The sequence below is a fragment of the Canis aureus genome, chromosome 1 (genome assembly GCF_053574225.1).
Source record: "Canis aureus isolate CA01 chromosome 1, VMU_Caureus_v.1.0, whole genome shotgun sequence".
NCBI classification, from domain to species: Eukaryota; Metazoa; Chordata; class Mammalia; order Carnivora; family Canidae; genus Canis; species Canis aureus.
The window spans coordinates 65,346,245-65,371,279 of NC_135611.1; the positions used below are offsets into that span (position 1 = coordinate 65,346,245).

Here is a 25,035-nt window from a genome sequence, read left to right on the forward strand (position 1 = left end):
CCAGGTCACACCGCGAGGTGCAGGCGGCGGACGCGCTCGGCGCGGCGGGGCGATGGCGGAGGAGTCGAAGCGCGCTGGCTCGGAGTCGGGGCCGGCTTGTCAGGCCGCGGCCGCCGCAGACGCCGCGGAGTCCTCCCTGCCGGCCGCCGAGGTGGCCCCGAGGTCGTCGCGGGCGGAGGAGCAGGGCGGCAAGTGCGTGTTCTGCCGCATCGCCGGCCGGCGGGAGCCCAGCACCGAGCTGCTGCCCTGCGAGGTGGGCGGCGGGCGGCGGGCGGCGGGGGGGCGGGGGGGCCTGCTGCTGCTGCTGACCCACGGCGACCCGGAGCGGGACTGTCCCCGGCCCGACGTTCCCCCGCTCGGAGCGGGACTGTCCCCCCCCCGACGTCCTCCCCCTCCCCCCCCGGCGGGACTGAACCCCCCCATGTCCTCCCCGTCCCCTGGGAGCGGGACTGGGCCCCCCCACATCCTTCCCCAGAGCGGGACTGTCCCCCCCCACGTCCTCTCCCCCCATAAGCGGGACTGTCCCCCCCCGACGGCCCCCCCCGACGTCCTCTCCCCCCCCATGAGCGGGACTGCCCCCCCATATCCTCCCCCCAGAGCGGGACTGTCCCCCCCGACGTCCTCCCCGCCATGTCCTCTCCCCCCATGAGCGGGACTGTCCCTCCCCCCGACGTCCTACCCCCCCCATGAGCGGGACTGCCCCCCCATATCCTCCCCCCATGAGCGGGACTGTCCCCCCCCCCCGACGTCCAACCCCCCCACATCCTCCCCCCAGAGCGGGACTGTCCCCAGGCCCCGACGTCCCCGCCCCCCAGCGGTGAGGGTCTCTGCAGGATCCTTGCTGTGCGGCTTGGGGCGCGGGTTGGGCGTGGGGTGGGGACACCATGTAGCCATAAAGCCAAACTCTTGGGCCTCTGTGTGCAGGTAGGAGGTATTTGGCAGAAAATAGCATTTGTGGCCTGTTTTCTAGAGGGCTTGGTCCCCGCCTGCCCACCCCCGCCGCCCAGACCGGCCTCACATCCTGCACAGGCCCCTGCCCCAGGGGAAAGAGCTGCTGGAGAGGAGCTCGTCCTTGTAGAGGCTCCTTGGTTAGGCTCAGTGAAGCTGGGCGGGGGGCACTGGGGCAGAGGTCGCACTGCTCCCCACGGAAGGGCGCAGGTCCTACAGGTGGTGTCAGTTGGCACCGACGCACTTTTTCAGAGCACTAAGTACTGAAAACAGATAATCTGATACACATTTTCTTCTATCACTTCTACGTGCCTTTAAAGAAATTGCTTTGGGAGAGGATCAGCTTCAAAGATTTTGGGCTTTTTTGTTTTGTTTAGTTTAGTTTTGTGTTTTTTTTGGTGATTCTTAATTCCTTTGTTGGAACAGATGCACTCGAATCTGTCGTAAGCACCTAGTGTTGGAGATTCACGGCTGAGTAGGAGGAAGGATAGTCGCTGTTCAGATGTCATAGGCTAAAGGGTGGCCTGAACGCGGAGCAGGTGGCTGCAAGTCCCCGGAGCTTGGTGAGGTGGTCCTGAAGCGGCGGAGCTTGTCTCCCTGAGTGGAAGCAGGAACCTCCCGGACCCAGGACAGTGAGCCAAGCCGTAGAAGTCTACTAAGCAGAGATGCCGAGGAAGCTCTCAGGGGTGACCTCCCCACAGGGCTGCCCCTGGCGCCATGTAGGTCTGCCCTTTATAGGGAACTGACCAGGGAACTTGGCAAATTCCGTGTCACTATCAGGGTGCATATTTAGAAAACAGGTGGGGGACTCCTAAGGTCATAATAGCCAAGGAGGTGTTCTTGTAAGTATCATGAGCCCAAACAAGGTGTTTACTTCTCAGGGTAACATCTCCTCCCTAACCTTTCTCTACATCTGGGATTTCTGTAGCCTAGTCAGGTAGCCCGTGGCCTTGAGACTCTTGTGCCTCTTGGTGTGAGCAGGGACGATTGATAACCCCTTAATGACATATTTCTGTGATTAGTGGCCATTAAAAGGGGGGATACTCCCTCACATTTGGAGCTAGGAGACCAGACTTACTTTTCTATTTTTACAGTCTTCTCTCTGTTTCTTTGGAGTGGGTAGGAGCCTGAGCCTGGGGCCTTTCCCTGATCCTTCCCTGCCTAGTCCTGTCTGCCCCTAGCCTGTTCCTACATCACTTCTACCACACGCTGTGTTTTGTTTAGCTGTGTGATCCCTTACCTCTCCAGCAGCAGCCACCTAGTTTTAGACAAGGTGAACCCATGGGTCAACCCATGGTTGGGGTCTGGCCCCGTAGGTGTTCCGTAAGCGCAGTGGAACAAAGGTAAGGATTTATGGCTAGAGAGAGGCCTAAAGTGACAGACCTTGAAATCTGTGCTGAATATCGGGGGAAGGAGTGAAGACTGGACACAGTTGACAGGGAGGAAGAATACATGCCTTGGTGGTCTGGAAAGTACAGTGGCCTCTGCTGAACTGATCCGTGGAGTTGGGACAGACCGCTGAGCTCTGCTTCTTTTTCTTTATCTTTTTTTTTTTTTTAGCTCTGCTTCTTCATCCACTCCTTATCTCACCACATAGAAGATTAGGGTAGCCAGTAGTAAAATTTTTTTTTTTTTTTTTTTACTTCACAGAATTCAATATTCCTTAGATTCCTACAAACTGCATTTAAATGTTGCACAGTCTAGTACCCGTGTTGAGGAACACGAGTAAGTAATATATACTTGTAGTATAAAAAGTTTTGTCTAAAATTAGTCACCGAGAGGGGGTGGGATGGTTGAAACATCTATCACAATGTTTTCCAGGCCAAAGGTCAGGGTTTTTTCTCTTTAAAGGACATTCTCAGCCTGGGTGGCCCAGTTGGCCTGGCACCTGCCTTGGCCCCGGGTCATGGTCCTGGAGACCTGGGATCAAGCCCCACGTTGGGCTCCCTGCTCGGCGGGGAGTCTCCTTGTCCCTCTACCTACTTTTGCTCTCTCTTAAATGAATAATAAAATGTTCCCAGAGAGAAGTATGTGAAAAGCCTGGAACATTTTTATAGAGGAAATTAGACACAGTCCATACTTGGAGCTAATGTGCTCCCTACATAGATGGCACAGGATGAATGTATGCTGTAGTCCGTGTAATACAGAACATAAGCAAGGTACACATCTTGTAAACAGTGTCTCAAAAAGTTGCAGATCTTTTAAATATTGAATCTAAGATGATTTAATGTATAAGAGCTCACTAATCAAAGGTTAAAGATCTTTTTAAAAAGAGAACCCAATCTTTAATTTGTATATTTTGCATTATATATAGTATATTTTTATATTTGTTCATGTTTATTATAAATATTTAGTAAAAACTCTATATATATTATAGCCTTATATTCATTCATATATGTTTTTTATAAATAGAAACTATTGGATTGATATCCAAGTAGGGTAGACATAATTAAGTACAGAGGAGAAAATTTGATTTGGAATAATTGGAGTTATTAGCATCATAGGGCTTAGTCCAAGAAACTTTTCTGGCAAAAGCCAGAGAAGATTCCTCGCTCCATAACTGTATACCGTATTTTTGTTGTATACTGCAGAGTTGAAACTAAGCAAATACTATGCCATGCATTCTCGGGGTGGGGAGAAAAAAGTTGATTTTGGGGGGATGGTATGAGGCAAAGGCAAACATGATAGACCTAAACAGGTAAGGAGTGTATCTGCAATATCGAAATACCATGAGAGTGGAATCAGGGAAAAAAGTCTTCAGAACGTCCTCGAGGGGTGACTGAAAACATGGTTGAGAAATACCAGGCTAGATGTTTATTTTTATCTTGCTTGAGGCCATGCTGAGGAAATACTGGTTTAACTTTAACGTCCTCCCTCTTCTTTAATCAAATTCACCCTACACGTCAGATGGTGTGATACTGAAATGTTCTTTCAAATGTTGCTTTAGATATCAGTCGGGGGTCAGCTGCAGAGAGAAAAACTAGCTATTTAAAGCAGAAATTGATGTAATATAGGGAATTATATGCTTTAAAAAAAGGTTGTTGCAAGGTCTCAAGGAAAAACCTTCAAGAATGACATCCAGGGGCACCTGGGTGGCTCAGTGGTTGAGCACCTGCCTTCGGCTCGGGTCATGACCCCAAGGTCCTGGGATCCGGCCCTGCTTTGGGCTCCTGGCGCAGCCGCAGCTGAGAGAGAGCCTGCTTCTCCCTTTCCCTCTGCTGCTCCCCCTGCTTGTGCCTGCACAATCTCTCTCTCTCTCTCTCTTCCTCCCTCCCTCACTCCCTCCCTCCCCGTTAAATAAATAAAAATCTTAGGAAAAAAAAAAAAAAAAGTGACATCCAGAGCAGCACTTCACCTGACAACTGGCAGACTGAGGACGTGTTTCTTCTGCCCCAGCAGGAAGCTGTGGTTCCTGGGGACTGCCCTTGGAACTAGACTTAGGGAAGATGCCTCTGTAGGGGTGACTCAGGGGTGAGGAAGAAGTGTGACCGCCACCGTTGAGTGGTGTTCCCAGGGGGAGAACTATTGGCATTTTGGGTTGGATTCTGCTTTGTTGTGCAGGGCTCTTCCACCTGTTGGAGGATGTAGCCCATTTCTGGGCACCAAATGCTGGTAGCACCTCCATATTTCTACTCCCCTTTGAAAGATAACACAACTAAAGAGCTATGCTCTGCGTGCTATGTCCACACCGGTAGGCCCTGGCGCCAAAACAATGGGTGTCTCATGCCTGTCTCTTGACTCCCGTGATGCTATTGACTAGATGTTGGCATAGGGGGCGGGGAGAAAGAAAAAAGAAACTCGGTAGTCTTAGAGCTGGCCATGTTTGCCTGCTGGAACTAGCGGAAGCCATGGAAAGATGGCTTTTTCTCAGGTTAGCTTGTCAAAGCACCTAAGTCTGAAATATATCTAGTTGGCAAGATCTAAATTCCATCTGGGATTTTGGATTTTTAAATTTCTGTAGTTCAGGGACACCTGGGTGGCCCAGCAGTTGAGCATCTGCCTTTGGCCCAGGGCATGATCCCCGGGGTCCTGGGATCAAATCCCACATCAGGCTCCCTACAGGGAGCCTGCTTCTCCCTCTGCCTGTGTCTCTGCCTCTCTCTCTCTCTGTCTCTCATGAGTAAATAAATACAATAAAAAAAAATAAATTTCTGTAGTACATAGAAGTATTTAAAATGGAAGTTGAGTGCCCATCTACCCTGTTCACCACAGTTTATTTGTTGTGTTTAATGAATGTTTAGCCCAGATGCTTAGATTCAGTGCTGATAATGAAGTCAGCATAGGCTAGCTGTTTGTCTAACCCATGCATTCTCAAAAGGGGTAAAAATTGATGTTCTTACCTGGGACAGGGACATGGGCAAAATTTTTTTTTATTATTTACATATATAAAATACAGGTAAGCATATAGGATATAAACACATGTACAATTTGGCTGTGGTATTAAAATATTTGGGGGTGGAGCAATTAGGAAAAAAAGTCTGAAAAGTTTCCTTAGAGGTATGGTAATGAAAAAGGCTGAGAAACACTTAAAATCAAACAATGGCCATAATTCCGACTTTAAGAGGGGTTCTGTAAGAACAGACTGAAAGATCATGGAAAGTCTGTCTCTGTTACTGGAAAAGGATGTAAAAACTATGACACCATTTTTTTTAAGGAGGAGAGGAGGGAGCATTCATTGGTAGCTTTATCTTTCTACTTAAACATCTTTTATTTACATTTATTTATTAAACAATCTTTCAAGTTTACTATGTGGTATTCACTTGTATTTCAAGGATAAATAGGGCATGTTCCACGCTTCAGAAGCTTGCCTGTGATCTGTATTGAAAGCATAAATGGAAAGTTCTCATTTAGTGGATATCATTAGGGATGGATAGTCAGATTTCTGTGTCTTAAAGTCACTTGAAATATCTTTTTTGGGGGGCATCTGGGTGGCTCACTTGGTTAAGCATCTGCCTTCAGCTCAGGTCGTGGTCCCTGGGTGGTGGGATCTGCTCTGCTTGGGGCTCCTGGCTCAGCGGGGAATCTGCTTCTCCTCTTCCCTCTCCTTCTGCCCGCTCCTCCTCCTGTGTGCTCTCTCTCGTTGGCTCTAGCTCTCTCTGTCTCAGATAAATAAAAATCTTTACAAAAAAAGAAAGTTCTTTGTGTAGCTATGTTATCAATGTGACATACAGTTAGGTTTATTTTATTTGTTTCCGTTTGTTTTCAATTTTAGGGATTATTTTCTTTTTAAGTTCAAAAGCATGTTACGTATTCATGTTTTGCAGTCCAACTTATAAAGCTGAGTACATTTGGTAAAGTCTAGCATCCATTCTCTTGTCTTTACTCTGTTCCTCTTCCCTCACAAGAAACTGAAAAATATATTTTTGGTTTTTCCTTCCATTGTGAGAATCCGTATGTGTTTATTTATATTTGTAATTTGAATTCCCCCCAGTGGTTAACCTCGTGGTTAGATGGCCTAACCACTCTCCTGTTCCTTGCTTTATTTTTTTTTTTAACTTCGAAGTATACTTCAGAAATGATTTCCTAAGTATTTAAAGATCTTTCTCATTGCTTTTTATAGCTACGTATTACTTCGTTGTATGGACTCGCTATAATATTCAGCTAGTCTCCTCTAATTGAATCATGGACACTTGGGTTCTTTTCTTTTTTCTTTCTTTTTTCTTGCTATTACAAGTCATGCTGCAAACGATAGCTTTGTACGTGCATCGTTGCTATATCTTTTGTCATCGTGTCTTTGGAATAGGAGAAAGTCTTTCTTAAAATGAAGAAAGAGGAGAGAGGGTAACATCAGAGGGCCAGTTTCAATATTTTAGAAAGCTTAATGGAAATCTAATTCAATCATAGGTGGCATAGGCTAACTAAAATGCATTGGTTTTCCTTCACCTATTTACCCCTCAACCTTCCCTCTAACAGCTACCAGTTTGTTTTTAGTGTCATATGCTTTAGTCCATCCATGTTGTCACAGATGGCAAGATCTCATCCTTTTATGACTAATATTTCATTGTATATGTGTCACATCTCCTTTATTCATTCATTTATTGATGGATTCCCAGGTTGCTTCTATGTCTTAGCTGTTATAAGTAGTGCTGCAATAAATGTAGGGGTGCATACATATATCTTTTGAATTAGTGTTTTCATTTTCTTTGGTAAATAAATACACAGTAGTGGAACTGGTGGATCATATGGTATTTCGGTTTTTAATTTTTTGAGGAACCTCCCTACTGTCTCCACAGTGGCTGCCCCAGTTTGTATTCCCATCAACAGTGCACAAGGGCTTCCTTTTTTCCCACATTCATCCCAACACATATTTCCTGTCTTTTTAGTATTAGCCATTGGACTGGTGTGAAGTTTCATCTCACTGTGGTTAGATATGCATTTCTCTGATGATTAGTGGTGTTGAGCATCTTTTCATATTTCTTTTAGTCATTGAATAATTTTTTATATAAAATATTGGAAAAGCTTATTTAGGGAATATTGATTTTCCTTTTGGAAAGGTTTGAAACTCAAATGTCAGTAAGTTGAAAGACTCCCTTTTTCATTTTTTTTTTCCCTTATGTGACTATGTGGAGTATGCAAATCAGAAAACTAATATAATGGATTGGACACTTAGTACAATACTGGAGTTTGTATCAGCATTTCAAAGGATTTTTAATGCTGTAATCATAAAGTATTTGTATATAACTGCTATAAAAATGTTTAAAATGGTAATTTCTGGATATGAAGATGCTGGATGATTTTCCTATTATAATTGAGGAATATGCTACTTTGGAAAAAAATTAAGTCTGAAAAAGAATTTATCAATCTTGCTATGTTTCTATAGTCAAACCTTTAAAAGTAGTTATAAAGAGTAAAAAACCCTTAGGTAGACATGGAGAAATATATAACGAAATAAAAAAAAAAACCTCTGGGATTGTTGGTAATGAAGTTTCTTTTGGTTTTGTTTGTTTTGCTGTTTAAAGATTTATTTATTTGAGTGAGAAAAAGGGCAGGAGTGGGAGAGACAGAGGGAGAGGGAGAATCTCAAGCAGACTCCCCACTGAGTATGAAACTGGACACGGAGCTTGATCTCACAACCCTGTGATCACGACCCTGAAATCATGACCTGATTTCAAAACCAAGAGTCGGACACTTAACCCTCTGTGCCACCCAGGCGCCCCTTTGGTAATGAAGTTTGAATGAACTTCATTGATAATTGTTTTCCTGAAATTAGCTTTATGTAAGTCTTCATTTTCTGTAACAAATGAACATCTCATGAAAGACGCTAAAGCTGGTCTCTATGAACTTAATGCATAATCACAAAATTGCCCAGCTGGGCTTAAATGTAACAGGAGTACGATTTTCCTATCATATTGAGATTTGTGGTATTTCAGACATGCCAGAACAGCATTAGGAAATTCTTTTTAAAAAATTCACTAACAAATGATATGATTTTTCCTTCAGAATGAAGACCTCGTTTGCTTCAAAGATATCAAACCAGCAGCACCTCATCATTATCTTGTGGTGCCAAAGAAGCATCTTGGAAACTGTAGAGAGCTAAAGAAAGATCACATAGAACTGGGTAAGATGATGGTGGCAGTATTTTTCATGGCTATCTCATCCTGAATTAGCAACAGTGATAGCAGTGACAGTCAAGAAGAAAAAGTCTAGCCAGGTATTATGAAAAAGGAGCATTGTGACTTTGTGAAACTTCTATTATGAAAAATTTCAAGTATTTACAAAAAATAAAGAAAATAGTGTTATCTCCAAGTCTTCATTACCCAACTCCACATTTATTAGCTTTTGGCCAGTCTTTTTCATCTATTAACCTCCTCCCACAGTGGATTTGAAGCAAATTCCAGACATCGTGTTATTTAATCTTTAAGATCTCTAAAAGATAATGTCTCTCTGTTTTTTAAATGATGGCTTTCCTTGACTCTGAAAATGGAAAGTGCTAAAAAAAAATGAGACCATATTGGTGCCTGCCTTGTAAGTTTCTTGTGTAGATGAACTAACACCGAAGTTTAGTTATGAGATTTTAGCGATGCCCTTTTAGCTTCTGAAAAGATTTTGTATCTTGTTTTGTTTCTTACAGGATTATCCTACATTTTCCTACTTATGAGTTCTGTGACTTACCAGTTAGCATTTCCTAAGTCATTTCTTTTTCTTTTTTTTTTTTTTAAGATTTTATTTATTTATTTATGAGAGACACAGAAAGAAAGAGAGAGAGGTGCAGAGACACAGGCAGAGGGAGAAGCAGGCTCCATGCAGGGAGCCTGACGTGGAACTCGATCCCGCTGCACCACCCGGGCTGCCCTCACCTTGTATCTTTGGGGTAAATCCCCAGTAGTGCAAATGCTGGGTTATAGGGTAGCTCTATTTTTAACTCTTTGAGGAACTTCCACACAGTTTTCCAGAGTGGCTGCACCAGTTTGCATTCCCACCAACAGTGCAAGAGTATTCTCCTTTCTCCACATCCTCGCCAACATTTATTGTTTCCTGTCTTGTTAATTTAGCCATTCTCACTGGTGGATCATTGTGGTTTTGATTTGTATTTCTCTGATGACAAGTGATGTGGAGCATTTTTTCATGTGCTTGTTGGCCATGTGCAGGTCTTTTTTGGAGAAATGTCTGTTCATGTCTTCTGCCCATTTCTTGACTGGATTGTTTGTTTCTTGGGTGTTGAGTTTGAAAAATTCTTTATGGATCTTAGATATTGGCCCTCTATCTGATGATATGTCATTTGCAAATATTTTCTCCCATATTGTAGGTTGTCTTTTAGTTTTGTTGACAGTTCCGTTTGCTGTGCAGAAGATTTTTATCTTGATGAAGTCCCAATAGTTCATTTTCTGCTTTTGTTTCCCTTGCCTTCATAGATGTGTCTTGCAAGAAGTTGCCATAGCCAAGTTTAAAATTGTTGTTCCCTATGTTCTCCTCTAGGATTTTGATGGATTCTTGTCTCACATTTAGATCCTTCAACCATTTTATCTTTGTGTGTGGTGTAAGAGAGTGATCTAGTTTCATTCTTCTGCATGTAGCTGTCCAATTTTCCTAACACCATTTATTGAAGAGACTGTCCTTTTTCCATTGGATATTCTTTGCTGCTTTGTCGAAGATCAGTTTGCCATAGAGCTGAAGGTCCACTTCTGTATTCTCTATTCTGTTCCATTGATCTATGTGTCTGTTTTTGTGCCAGTACCACACTGTTGATGATCACAGCTTTGTAGTACAATGTGAAATCCGGCATTGTGATGCCCCTAGCATTGGTTTTCTTTTTCAACATTCCTCTGGCAATTCAGTGTCTTTTCTGACTCTCTACAAATCTTAAGATTGTTCCAACTCTGCGAAGAAAGTCCATGGTATTTTGATAGAGATTGCATTGAATGTGTAAATTGCCCTGGGTAGCATAGACAGTTTCACAATATATATTCTTCAGTCCATGAGCATGGAATGTTTTTGTGTCTCTTCGTGTCTTCCTCAATTTCTGTCATAAATGTTCTGTAGCTTTTAGAGTACAGATCCTTTACTTCTTTAGTTAGGTTTATTCCTAGGTATTTTATGCTTTGGGGTGCAACTGTAAATTGGATTGATTCCTTAATTTCTTTTTTCTTCAGTCTCATTTTTAGTATATAGAAATGCAACTTATTTCTGTGCATTGATTTTGTATCCTGCCACACTGCCGAATTGTTGTACAAGTTCTAGCAGTTTTGGGGTGGATTTTTTTGAGTTTTCCCTATACAGTATCATGTCATCTGTTAAGAGTAAGAGTTTGAAAAAAAAGAGTGAGAGTTTGACTTCTTTGCCAATTTGAATGCCTTTTATTTATTTTTGTTGTCTGATTGCTGAGGCTAGGACTTCTAGTACTATGTTAAGCAACAATGGTGAGAGTGGGCATCCCTGTCATGTTCCTGACCTTAGGGGCAAAGCTCTCCCCATTGAGAATGATATTCATTGGAGGCTTTTCATAGATGGCTTTTATGATATTGAGATATGTTCCCTCTATCCCTACAGTTTGAAGAGTTTTAATCAGGAAAGAATGCTGTATTTGCCAAATGCTTTCTCGGCATCAATTGAGAGGATCATGTGGTTCTTATCTTTTCTTTCTTTATTTTTATTTTTTAAAGACTTTATTTATTTATTCATGAGAGACCCAGAGAGAGAGAGGCAGAGACACAGGCAGAGGGAGAAGCAGGCTCCATGCAGGGAGCACAACGCAGGACTCAATCCCGGGACTCCAGGATCGCGCCCCGGGCCAAAGGCAGGTGCCAAACCACTGAGCCACCCAGAGATCCCCTATCTTTTCTTTTATTAATGTGATCTATCACCCTGATGATTTACAAATGTTGAACCACTCTCGCATCCTAGAGATAAATCCCACTTGGTCGTGGTGAGTAATCCTTTTAATGTACTTTTGGTTCCTATTGGCTAGTATCTTGGTGAATATTTTGACATCCATGATCATCAGGGATATTGGTCAGTAATTCTCCTTGATAGGGTCTTTGTCTGGTTTTGGGATCAAGATAATGCTGGCTTCATAGAATGAGTTTGGAAGTTTTCTTTCCATTCTACCTTTTGAAACAGCGTTAGTAGAATAGGTATTATTTCTTCTTTAAATGTTTGGTAGATTTCCCCTGGGAAGCCATCTGGTCCTGGACTTTTGTGTCTTGGAATGTTTTTGATGGCCGGTTCAATTTCCTTGCTGGTTATTGGTCTGTTCAGATTTTCTATTTCTTCCTGTTTCAGTTTAGGTAATTTATAGGTTTCCAGGGATGCATCCATTTCTTCCAGATTGCCTGATTTGTTGGCATAGAGTTGTTCGTAATATGTTCATAAAATCATTTGTATTTTCTTGGTGTTGCCTGATTTGTTGGCATAGAGTTGCTCGTAATATGTTCATAAAATCATTTGTATTTTCTTGGTGTTGTTGGTTTCATTCATGATTTTTTAAATTTGAGTCTTTTTTCTTTTCAATAAGTCTGGCTAGGAGTTTATCTATCTTATTAACAAGTCTTTCAAAGTACTAGCTCCTGGTTTTGTTGATCTGTTCTACTGTTCTTCTGGTTTCTATTTCAATGAATTCTGCTCTAATCTTTCTCATTTCTCTTTTCCTGCTTGATTTAAGCTTTATTTACTCTTCTTTCTCCAGTTCCTTTAGTTGTAAGGTTAGCTTGTGTATTTGAGATTTTTCCAATTTTTTTGAGAGGGGCTTGGATTGAAATGTACTTCCCTCTTAGGACGCCTTTGCTATATCCCAGAGATTTTGAACAGCTGTGCCTTCATTTTCTTCGGTTTGCATGAATCTTTTTGTTTTCAAATTTTCTGGTAGACCCATTCATGTTTTAGTGAAATACTCTTTAACCTCCAAGTGTTTAAGTTCCTTCCAAATTTCTTCTTGTGATTGAGTTCTAGTTTCAAAGCATCATGGTCTGAAAATATGCAGGGAATAATCCCAGTCTGTTGGTATTGGTTGAGACCTGATTTGTGACCCAGTATGTGGTCTATTCTAGAGAAAGTTCCATGTGCACTTGAGAAGAATGTATATTCTGCTGCTTTAGGATGGAATGTTCTGTATATATCCATGAAGTCCATCTGGCCCAGTGTGTCATTGAAAACCCTTGTTTCATTGTTGATCTGCTTAGAAGATCTGTTCTTTGCTGAGAGTGGAGTGATGAGGTCTTCTACTATTAATTTATTATCTATGTGTTTCTTTACTTTGGTTATTAACTGGTTGATATAATTGGCTGTTCCCACATTAGAGGCATAAATATTCTTAATTGTTAGGTTTTTCTTGTTGTATAGAACCTTTCAGCATGATATAGTGTCCATCTTCATCTCTTATCAAAGCCTTTGGTTTAAAATGTAATTTATTGGTATGAAGATTACTACCCCAGCTTTCTTTTGAGGTCTGTTTGCATGGTAAGTGGTTCTCCACTCCTTCATTTTTAGTCTGGAGGTGTCCTTAGATCTAAAATGAGTCTCTTGCAGACAGCATATACATGGGTCTTGCTTTTTTATCCTGTCTGATATCCTGTGTCTTTTGACTGGAGCATTTAGCCCATTCATGTTCAGAGTAACTATTGAAAGATATGAATTTAGTGCCATTATATTACCTGTACAGTCTGTATTTCTGCAGATTGCCTCTGTCTTTTGGGCTTTCTCTTTGTTCACAGGATCCCCCTTAATATTTCTTGAAGGGCTGGTTTGATAGTCACATACTCTTTCAGTTTCTGTCTCCTGGAAGCTTCTTATCTCTCCTTCTATTCTGAATGACAGCCTTGCTGGATAAAGTATTCTCGGCTGCATGTTTTTCTCATTTAGGAGCCTGATGTATCATGCCAGCCCTTTCTGGCCTGCCAGGTCTCTGTGGATAAGTCTGCTGTTAATCTAGTATTTTCCCCCCTATATGTTAGGAATCTCTTGTCTTGAGCTGCTTTTAGGATTTTCTCTTTATTTCTGAAATTTGCAAGCTTCACTATTAATACGTTGGGGTGTCGATCAGTTTTTGCTGATTTTGGGAGAGGTCCTCTCTATTTCTTGGATATGAATGCCTGTTCCCTTATCTAGGGAAGTTCTCAGCTATGATTTGTTCATAAATACCTTCTGGTTGTCTCTCTCTCTCCATACCCTCTGGAATCCCAATAAAAATGGATTTTTTTCAAACTATTACTTAATTCTCGGAGCCTCTCCTTGTGGGCTCTTAGTTGTTTTTCTCTCTTTTCCTCAGCTTCCTTCCTTTCCATCAACTTGTCTTCTATGTCACTTACTTTCTCTTCTGCTGCATTTACCCTAACTGTTAAGAGCATCCAGTTTAGACTGTATCTCAGAGTATTTTTAATTTCTGCCTGATTAAATCTTATTTCTTCAGTAAGACATTCTCTAGAATCTTTTATGCTTTTTTCCAAATCCAACTAGTAACTTTATAATTGTAATTCTGAATTCTCTCTCCCAACATTTTACTTAAATCCATATCCATTAGATCAATGGCAGAGAACGTTACCTCTGTTTTTTTTCTTTTGTGGTAAATTCTTCCTTCTGGTCATTTTGTCCAATGCAGAATGGCTGTACAAATGAGCAGAGTCAAAAATATCAACCACAACCCAACCAAAATACTCACTAGACAATTCTGAAGAGGTCAGGGATCAGAAAATAAAAGATAAAAGACAAAGAAAAAGAAAAAAACGTGTGTGTGTGGGGCGGGGGAGATGGTGAAAGAAAGAGATTATAATCTCACAGAGCAGACCAAAACAATGCTCCACTTGGTTCTGAATGTTTTTTTGGTCTGTATGTTAGAAGGTACTAAATTCCAAAATTATATGAAAAAAACCCATATATATATATATATATATATATATATAAATATATATATATATATTTACACACAGACATAAAATTGAATATGGTGAAAGAAAGCCAAAAATGAAGAATATATCAATAACATGTAATTGTATAAAAAAAACATAGAATTGTAAAATATGAAAGTTAAAAAAGAAAAATCTTAAAAATGAAGAGTTGATAAGATATTATAGTTAAGATGGGAAAAAAGAAAGAATATTGGAAAATTTTAACCTAAAAGATAAACAAATGATAAGGAAAAAACCCCTCAAGTTCTATATACTGTTTTCCCCTAGTCCTGGAGCTTTCCAGGGCTGCTTGGTCAGTAAACTTGCTGTTCCCCTGGTCTTTCTGGGGGTCTCCTGGGGGAGAGGCCTACTGCACTGTTTCTTAGGTGTCTATGCCTGGGTTCAGTTGTACTGCTCCTTGCCAGGTGGCCAGGCTCAGTGTGAGCTGTTTGCCCTGTGAGGTCTTTGTTCGACGAAAGGGGGGTAAAAAACTGAAACTAGATCTCCAGTTCCAGAGCCAGGAGATCCCAGCGTGTGCCAAACGGCAGACTCCTACAGTGCCCACCCACTCAGATCCTTCCCACGGGCAGGGAGGGGTGGAGACACTGGTTGTGCAATTTTCAGGACTCCTGCCGGAGAGGTTTTGCCTGGTTGTGCCCACACCTGCTCCACCCCTCCCAGATGGAAGCAGAGGGTTGCTGCATTCTAGTCCTTTGCAGGGACCCAGCACAGAGAGCAGTCTCCTGTCCCCGGTTTGTGGTTAATGACGCAACATGCTGAGCCTTCTTCCAAGCTCGCTAACCTAAACCCATTTCCCTGCGCCAGTGCTTGGGAACTCTGCTGGCTTGGGCACCCCTGTTCCTCCTGTTCCTCTGGGAATATTGAGACCCCACTGTCCCTCCTGCGAGTTGGCCCCGCTTCCCCCACTGAGCACCTTCCAGGCAGGGAAGTGTCTCACAGGAGCAGGTTTCTAAAGGTCCTGGTTTTGAGCTCCAGGGCTGTATCACTGTCCTGCAGCCAGCTTGCAGTCTTCTGCCTCCGCCCCCCCACCCCCCGCAGTTTATCTTTGATATATCCCCCTCCCCCCCGCCCCGTTTCTCTTCTCTACTCCTACCTTGCAAGAAGTGGTCACTTTTCTATTTGTGGAGTTCCAGCCTTCCTTACATCTCAGGCTGAATTCATAGGTGTTCCGGATGGTTTGATAGTTATCTGGCTAAATTTGGGGGGACCAGATGAAAGAGGACCCCCCTGTCCTTCTGCCATCCTGCCTCCTCTCTTGGTTTCGCTTTTGTATTATTATTTTTTATTTTGTATTTATTTATTTTTATTTTTTTTTAATTTTTATTTATTTATGATAGTCACAGAGAGAGAGAGAGAGGCAGAGACACAGGCAGAGGGAGAAGCAGGCTCCATGCACCCGGAGCCCGACGTGGGATTCGATCCCGGGTCTCCAGGATCGTGCCCTGGGCCAAAGGCAGGCGCCAAACCGCTGCGCCACCCAGGGATCCCTGTATTATTATTTTTTAAATGTAGTATGAAAATCTCTGACTTTTAATTGGAGTGTTTAGTTCATAAATGTTTAATAACTATTGATGCAGTTTGATTTAGGTGTACTATCTTGCCATTTGTTTTCTGTTTGTCCCATTTTTTGTTGTTATTGCTGTTTCTTTCCTGCCTTTTTGTGGTCAAATATATTTTTTGTTATTCTACTCTTAATTTATTTCTTGCCTTTTTATGTATTCCTCTTCACGCTTTTTAAAATGGTTGCTCGAGAGAGATTAAAATACTCGTGTAATTATAATAATATAATGAGAATTCACATTTTATCAGTTCATGAGAAATGTGAGAAACTTTGCAATACTTTGTGTTATTGTTGTCATATATATTACACCTGCATACTTTATAATATGGTACTGTTAAAATTATTGCTTTAAGCAGTCATATGTCTTTTAAAGAAGTTAAAAGAGAGAACATTCTTTTCCCCCATGTCTGGGATCTTGAGAGTATTTTAAAAGAAAACAAGATACAGTCTTGCTTGAAGTAACTTGACTTTTTTTTTTTTTTTTAGATGATATGGTATTGTCCTCCTGGCTCAACCCTGACTTAGAGAAGTAAACATTAGCAACAATTTTATGAGTGTCTTTTAATACAAGCACCCTCTGTAGATTCTCTCATTTCTTCCCCCTTCCAAATACTTGGTTACACCATTCAGAAACAAAAGAAGTATAAAGTTTGACATTGTGCTTTAGAGATTGCAGGTTTACCAAAATTTCTCTCATGGGAAAGCATAATCCTATCCAAAGACCATAAAGCACCAAGACAGTAGAGACGCTAAAGCAGATAGAATTCAGAAGCCAAAACAATTATACGAACATTTAGCTAATTAAAGTAGGCTGACATAAAAGCCTATCATATCCTCGTTTGGGCTGAAAGACAAATTTCTTGTCTTTCTTGTCTCTCTTCTTAATTCAGACATACTTGCTTATTACTTTGTCTCCTTATGATCAGAGGTAGACCTCAGTAGGATCAGATGTCCTAGGTGTAGTCCCTTGATCGCGCTCCTCAACAGCTATTCAAAGTCAGCCTATACATCGTACTTTGTGGTAGGTGGAATCTTCCTGTCATGTTAATGAGCAAACTTCTCAGTAACTTAGACCTATTAAACAGGTCTTTAAACATTTACCTATCGGATACAACTTTGACTAGATCAGAAGAGTTAAAATTCATTACAATTTAGTAATGTCTTCTACTACAGTGTAATGTAGTTTCTTTCCTGTTTTATAGTTGAGAGCATGGTAGCTGTTGGGAAAACCATTCTTGAAAGGAATAATTTCACTGACTTCAAAAATGCAAGGTATGTATACTTCCAGATAGAAACCAATATATGCAGCTGGTTTTTCTGAAACGTTGTTTCCTCCTGGGAAATAAAAGTAGAGGTGGCAGACATGCAGTTTTCCTGAAAATGAGCATACATTGTTCATTGGTAGTATAAATTTAATAAATCTTATTACTCTCATAGGGTAATATGTCTCATTGTCTTAGCATCTAATAATCACCTCTTGAAGTTTGGGCAGACAAGTATATTTAAACAGCAGGTAAGTAAAATAGTTACAAGTCCACCTCCACCTTTCTTTGTTCAACATGTGCATTTCTTAAAAAACTGTGTGTAAATTGGATTTCTTTAGAAAATATTTTATTTTATGTGATTTTAAAATATATTATTATACTTCAAGTATGAAATTAACTTGAATTTGTTGCCTGCAGAACTGATCTTGGGCATTCACCAAAGTTTGAGCAAAAAGCATATAATGGTCAATGTGGCAACTATTTTACTTAATCTAAATAGTAGGTTTTTAAAACACTTCTGGCTTTGCCTTGTGTAACCAAAGGAGATTACTTCTAACATCTGAACTGGAATTCAAAGAGACCTGGATTCTAACGTTACCCATGCTATTTGCTGTGTACTGTGCTCATAACTGGCTGTGCTAGTTGAGACATTTAACATCTCCAAGGTAATACCTCCTCTGCATACTTATAGGTTAAAATAAGATTGTGGGTGTGAAAATCCTCTGGAAACTGGGACGCCTGGGTGGTTCAGCTGTTGAGCACCTTTTGGCTGAGGTCGTGTTCCTGGGGTCCTGGGATAGAGTCCCGCATTGGGCTCCCTGCATGGAGTCTGCTTCTCCCTCTGCCTGTATCTCTGCCTCTCTCTCTCTGTCTCCCACGAATAAATAAATAAAATCTTAAAAAAGAAGAAGAAGAAGAAGAAGAAAATCCTCTGAAAACTATCAAGCATTATTGAAGGCGATAATGACAAGGAACAGATGGTATTTGAGACCCTATGGCCAAAGAGCAGCACATTCCCTTCCCAGTCATAGGAATGCTTCTTAGAAGAATGAACATTGGACTGAGTCTCAATCCTCACTCTACCACTGCTTGACTTTGCAACTTTGGGAAGTCTCCTACTTTTTGGATCTTGGCTTCCCCATCTTTGAAGTGAAAGAGTTGAATGAACCCTTCAGTTGCTTCTAGCTTTTAGATTACTTGATTCTGTATTACACAGAGGGAGAACCCAGTCTATCTTTTCTAGGTAGTTGTGGAAGCTTTTCCATGTGTGTTGTGTTTATGACTTTCCATCGTCAATCCTGTGTTGATGCAATATACCACTTCTTTGCCTTCCTCCTACACTCCCACTGTTGTCTTTTTTTTTTTTTTTTTTTTTTTTTTTAATTGAGACTCACTTCTAGTTTCAGCAGACAGAAATTTGTAGGCTTGGATTATTACTACAAGTGCACCTTGCTCCACTCAGAAATTCTAAGGGGACTTAATAACTGTAAGCTGATTTTTAAGAGATAGAACATATTAAAAAAATTTCTTGGTAGAAATTTGTTAGTAGTCAAAGGAATTCTTTTGTAAGTGTTTTATAAAACAGATAATTATGAATAATTCTCATCTAACTTATTTTCTTTATTAAACAAGAAACTTGAGTGATGATAAAAGTTTTTCAAATAATGATATAATTAACCTAATTAGCCTAACCACTAGAAGATGGGTTGATAAGGAAATGACTACTTTCTGAAAGGAGGTGGCTATGTCTTAGAATAAGGGAACCCTTGAGTGTCCTGTAAATTTTTTTTTTTTAAAGAAAAGGGTGGAATTTATACCAAACGTAGTACACAACAAACAACTTCATGACTCAGCTGTGCAGTCTAAAAGTTAAAGATCCCAGGAGTGCCCTGTAATTTTTTAAAAGATTCATTGCAGAGTCGTATCTTACGAGAATTAAACATTAAAATTGTTATGTGCCGAGGTGATAAAACATAATGCAAACTCAGAATTCGTAAAGGTTTTACTGAGACATAATATGCTCTTAAGCCTTTCCTTGATGAAGATTTTGTTACTGTGAACTTCAGCACAAAGAGAGGAGGAAGTGTTTGACTATTGGGAAATGTATAAAGAAAGCAGTAAAAGAGATGTTCGAGTGGCAGTCAGTCTACCGTAGGTAACCTGTTTGGGGTATCTTAATATTAATGTGTTTTGACATAAAAAAATAGCTTTAAATTGTTGTAGAACTGCCTTGCCAAGTATCTCTTACCTTTCTGTTTTAGAATGGGTTTCCATATGCCTCCATTCTGCTCCATTTCTCACTTGCACCTTCACGTTCTGGCGCCTGTTGATCAACTTGGCTTCTTATCAAAGTTGGTTTATAGAGTGAATTCCTATTGGTTTATCACAGTAAGTATTATTATAGTAGCAGCATACACAAATACTTAAAGTATTTGTCCTTTTTTTTTTTTTTGTAGTTCTTCTTTTCTTGGCAACAGTAGGCACTTAACAACCCTCATCCTCTTGATCTCTCTCTTAATGTTCTGCTCACGCATATCCAAAGTAATATTTTTAATATAAGAGATCCTCCAGGTTATCAGATCTGTAGGAAGAGAAGCTATGGCTAAGTCTCCATTGCCAGAACAGTTCAGCACCCAGGGTCCAATCTGGATTGAAACTGTGGCTCCATTATTTACGTGATGTCCCATGTGCAAGTTACTTAAATGTTTTATGGCCCAAGTTCTTTATCTATTACCTGTGTAGAAGGAATACTGCCCACCTGTAGGGTTGCTAAGAGGATCAATAAAATAATTTACATATAAAGCACTTAAAACTATACCTTGCAAATAGTAAGTACTAGTAAATACTACCGGCTGGGGGATCCCTGGGTGGCGCAGCGGTTTGGCGCCTGCCTTTGGCCCAGGGCACGATCCTGGAGACCCAGGATCGAGTCCCACGTCGGGCTCCCGGTGCATGGAGCCTGCTTCTCCCTCTGCCTGTGTCTCTGCCTCTCTCTCTCTGTGTGTGACTATCATAAATAAATAAAAATAAAAAAAAAATACTACCGGCTGCCTCTGTTATCATCACCAACATTATGGTAGAAATTGAATTGTTGTAATTTTGAGTAAAGGCTGCCATGGTAGCATCAATGGTCAGATCTGAGGTTCAAGCCATTGAGCTAAAAAAAAATGGCAGATTTCTGCTTTTCTGGGGCAAAAGTAGACTAGAATTCAAGCTGATTATGGGCCTGTTGCCTGACAGTCCAGCGTTAGTTATAGAGTGATGTCCTTCCAGGGCCACTGGACTAGTAATTTACCAGGTGCTGTGTGTCCGTGATGGTAAGGAGACCTGTAATTGCTGTAGTTAAACAAGCACTGAAGTACAAATTAAATAATTGCTCTCAATGCATATTACTATTATAGCCATGGTACCCAAGAAACTAACGAGTGTAATTTCTAGAAACTTCATATTTCAAGCTTATTATCCCTGGTGATTATATTTAACTTAAAAATAATTTAAGATATTTGTGTGTGTGTGTTTTTGAAACAAAAATTAATAGAATATTTGATAAGAGATGGTGTGATCTCTTTAAAAAATCTGTGTGGTTAAAAGGATTTTTTTCTTTATTTGTATTTCTAATTTTTTATATGCTCCATGCTTTTATAATAAAGTAATTAAATTGAATTTTTGAAATGTTTTTAACTATATTTCCTTACATGACTTTTTAGTTAGAAAAAAAATGAAAAAATTATAAGATCTGTTAATGGTTCATCTTGAATCTGCACTCTCCTTAGATCTGTCAGCATATATTATGAGACTTTGAAAAAAATCAAGATAAAGATAATTGATTTCAAAATATCTTAAATGATGTTTCAGATATATAAGAGGTTTTTTTGAAATAATAACCAGAATGCTTTGGTTTACTTTTAAATTTTTTAAATAGATTTTATTTTTTAGAGCAGTTTTAGGTTCACACAGTAAGACTGAATGGAAAATACAGAGAGTTCCCATATACCCTCTGTCCTCCATATACTCACAGTCTCCCACTATGGACATCCTACATCACGGATACATTTGTTATAATCCATGAAATTACAGTGACATAATCATCTTTACCCAAAGTTCATAATTTACATTAGGGTTAATTGTTGGTATTGTATCTTTTATGAGTTTGAACAAATGTGTAGTAACATGTATCCAACATGATAGTATAATAAGATCCTCAGTGCTGTACCTGTTCATCTCTCCCTCTCCCTTGATTCCTGGTAACCACTGATCTCTTTAATGCCTTCACAGCTTTACCTTTTCCAGAATGTCATGGTTGTAACCATACAGTATGTAGTCTTTTCAGATTGGCTTCTTTCACTTAGTAATATGTATTTAAGGTCCCTCCACATGTAGTTTACTTTTTAAAATGTTAATATTGTATTTATTTTCTTTTTCTTATTAAAGTTTTTTAATGAATATGCAATATGGATAAAAATCAACCTATTTATATACAGTGTGGAATACCTTTACTATAGATTATAAGACTATTATATTGAGACATTTTTTAGAAGATAGACTTAGGAGCAGAATATGTACTATCCAGCGCTTCTGCTGTGACTTACTATAATAGGGATGCCAGTAGAATTATTTTATATAGGCTGTAATAACTAGAATCTAAAAAAATATGTTGTGTTTTCAAAATTACAGGCTGATTGTTTGATTGAAAAACTAAGAACATGAAAATGTCAACAGTGGAAGATTTTCCTAATCTTGGCTCAACATAAACTAATATTTTGGTCCCTTTGAAGTCTAATTATAATTGTAAGGTTTGTTGGGTTTTATGAGAGGCTATTACTGGCTGCTAGCCTTAAATCTTTTCTGAATGTTTGTTTCCTGAGATCTGTGATACAGTTACTTGGATACTCTGTCATTGACTTTTTTATTTTAATGGTTACTTGTTTAAGGTTTAAGATACCATGGATAAAATCCCATTAAAACAAATTCCATTAATCAGGAAGGGCTATTTTTTTACAAACAGTTCGAACATTTTCATTCTCAATAGTCTATTATAATAGTGATTTATTTATGAAGAATAAACTGGTATGGAAAGTATTTTGTTGGAGCCTTTATTATTACAAAGGAGAAAAGGGGATTAACCATTTCTTGACAGTTATATAATTGTACACAAAAAATTTCAAAATGAAGAGTACCATACTACATAGTGATTTCTGTTCTTGTTGAAGGAAAGAATTGTATGTGTGTAATTTTTTACTCAGATTTCAGACACTGATTTTCACTTCTTGAAGCCTAACATTTTTGTTAATATATTGTTCTTGAAAGCTATGTGATATACATTAAGTAATTTTTAATGGTGAGCTTACAAGAACAATCAATTTGGTTATCCAAGAGAATTCAGTATACTGGCAGTTTACCTGTAAGGACGTGAATGGGGAAGAAACATGAAATAGTTATACTAATGTATTAAAAACTGGTAGAAATTGTTGTTTCATGGTTTGTTTATTGTACCAAAGGAAAAGTAGAATTAAAAAGTGATTAGGCCTAGCTTTTATCATGAAATAATCTTGCTTTGAAAGTACAAATAGATAAGCTTGGATGAGAAAATTTATTTTAATAGCTCAGTGTTAGCATTACTGATACATCATTTCGTGAGACATGCTTCTTTAGGTTTTGTTCTGATCTGTGGTCACAACAGTGAATGTGAGTGAAGAGTAAGGTAGTGATAGCTAATACTTCACTGTGCCAGTTCATGAATATAAGTGAACACGAGGACTAAAGTATTGATGTTAGAATAGGCTGAGATGATTCATTTTCTTGCTTATTATTGGCATGATATTGATATTAAGCATAGTTTGAAGTAATGAAATAGTACAATGTTTAATGACAACATCTGGGATATTTAGTTACAACATCTGAAATAAATACTCATTCATTTAACAAACATTTGCAGAGTATTTAACATTTTGAGGATTAGGATATACAGGTGAGAAAGGACAGCCTGTTTTTAAATGCTAATACAAGGGTCAGATGAAACGAGTCAGTATAGTTTAGTGTGTCAGGTGCTCTCATGCCCACAGAAGAGGCTGTGGAAAGGAATACAATTTTGAGAGCAGATGGCAGTATAACTGAATATTTAAGACACAGTGGTAGGCAGGTAGACAATGGACATTTAGGCTAAGGGACCCACATGTACTTTTCCTGAATTCTTGCTCTGTTATTATTTACTTTACAATTGAAGTGAATGTTCACATTCCATGTGGAAGGTAGGGGCTATGGGCTCTCAAAATTAGATTTCCAAGCTTTTCAGCGCTGCTTTGTTCTACCAACACAGATTAGCAGTTACAAGTTTGCAGAAATCAAACGACATGTGGAAGGTAGGGGCTATGGGCTCTCAAAATTAGATTTCCAAGCTTTTCAGCTCTGCTTTGTTCTACTAACACAGATTAGCAGTTACAAGTTTGCAGAAATCAAACGACCAGCTGCAGAAAAGGAATTTTGTGTATACACAACATATTGTACTATGTGAACTTGCAATGATAAAAATGACACTATTATGATAATAACACATAAGATACTTAAGAAATTCTCAAATGCCTTATGGACTTCTTCAAAAATATGATTAGCCAACTGATTTATATAGGTTTATACTCTGTCATAGTTAAGTTTTCCTTCTCTGTTACTACAATTAAAATTCACTCAGCTTTTTCAGTAGTTATTTAGTAACTCAGTAGCTATACATTAACTCAACACAAAACTAACTCATAACTTATCTTTAAAATGTTTAAAGTAATATCAAGAGCATTATTCATGCATGTTATGATATTGTTTGTAATTGCAGAATTGTAAAATGATTAGTGAGCTGTTTCAAACTGTGCTTACTTAGCTAAAAGAAAGCTAAATAAATATGGAAAAATACTGTGTCAAGGTTTGCCTCTATGGGCTTTTTATGTGTGGGTTTTTTTTAAGACTTTATTTTTTAGAGCAGTTTTAGGTTCACTGCAAAATTGAACAGAAGGCACAGAGATTTCCCAGATAGCCATTATTGACATTCCCCAGCAGAGTGGTACATTTGTTGCAATGATGAACCTACACCTACATGGACACGTCATCATTACCCAAAGTCTGTAGTTTACTTAAGGTCCACTCTTGGTGTGGCACATTCTGTGAGTTTGGGCAAATACATAATGATGTGCGTCCATCATTCTAGTATCATGCAGAGTATTTTCACTGCCCTAAAATCCCTCTGTACTCTTTTCATCACTATCCCACCCATCCCTGGCAAGCAGTGATTTTTTTTTCTTTTAAAGATTTTACTTATTTATTTGACAGAGAAAGAGAGAGTGAGTGAGTGCACAAGCAAGGGGAGCAGCAGAAGCAGGGTCCCCACCTGATGTGGGGCTCAATCCCAGGATCCTGGGATCATGACCTGAGCCGAAGACAGATGCTTAACCGACTGAGCCATCCAGGTGCCCCAAGCAGTGACCTTTTTACTGTCTGTGTAGTTTCCCTTTTCCAGAATGTCATATAATTGGAATCACACAGTATATAGCCTTTACAGGTTGGCTTCTTTCACTTAGTGATATACATTTAAGGTTTCTCCCTGCCTTTTCATGATGTGATAGCTCATCTCTTTTTAGTGCTGAATAATATTCCATGGTCGGAATGTACTATGGTTTATCCATTCACCTACTAAAGGATTTCTTGGTTGCTTCCACATTTTGCCAATTATGAATAAATCTGCTGTAAACACCTGTATGCAGGTTTTTGTGTGGAGGTAAGTTTTCAATGCCTTTGGGTAAATACCAAGGGACATGATTACTAAGTCACATGATAAGCATATGTTTAGTTTTATAAAAAACTGCCAAACTATCTTCCAAAGTGGCTATGTACCATTTTGTGTTCCCACCAGCTATCAATAAGAATTCTCATTATGTCCTTG

General features: G+C 39.6%; 1 protein-coding gene across 1 annotated transcript; it reads left to right on the forward strand.

Moving 5' to 3' along the window:
* On the forward strand, positions 1-24,020 carry HINT3 (histidine triad nucleotide binding protein 3). Its single transcript, XM_077902414.1, has 5 exons — positions 1-253; positions 8,389-8,506; positions 17,049-17,118; positions 19,373-19,499; positions 21,786-24,020. The coding sequence occupies exons 1-5, from the start codon at positions 53-55 to the stop codon at positions 21,816-21,818; spliced, it is 549 nt and encodes a 182-aa protein (XP_077758540.1). The 5' UTR covers positions 1-52; the 3' UTR covers positions 21,819-24,020.
* Positions 24,021-25,035: the final 1,015 nt, after the last annotated feature.

Coding starts and splice junctions, on each gene's coding strand:
- HINT3 (XM_077902414.1), top strand. CDS start 53: ATGGCGGAGGAGTCGAAGCGCGCTGGCTCGGAGTCGGGGCCGGCTTGT. Junction 254..8,388: donor CCGAGCTGCTGCCCTGCGAG/GTGGGCGGCGGG, acceptor TTTTTCCTTCAG/AATGAAGACCTCGTTTGCTT. Junction 19,500..21,785: donor ATTCCTATTGGTTTATCACA/GTAAGTATTATT, acceptor TCAAAATTACAG/GCTGATTGTTTGATTGAAAA.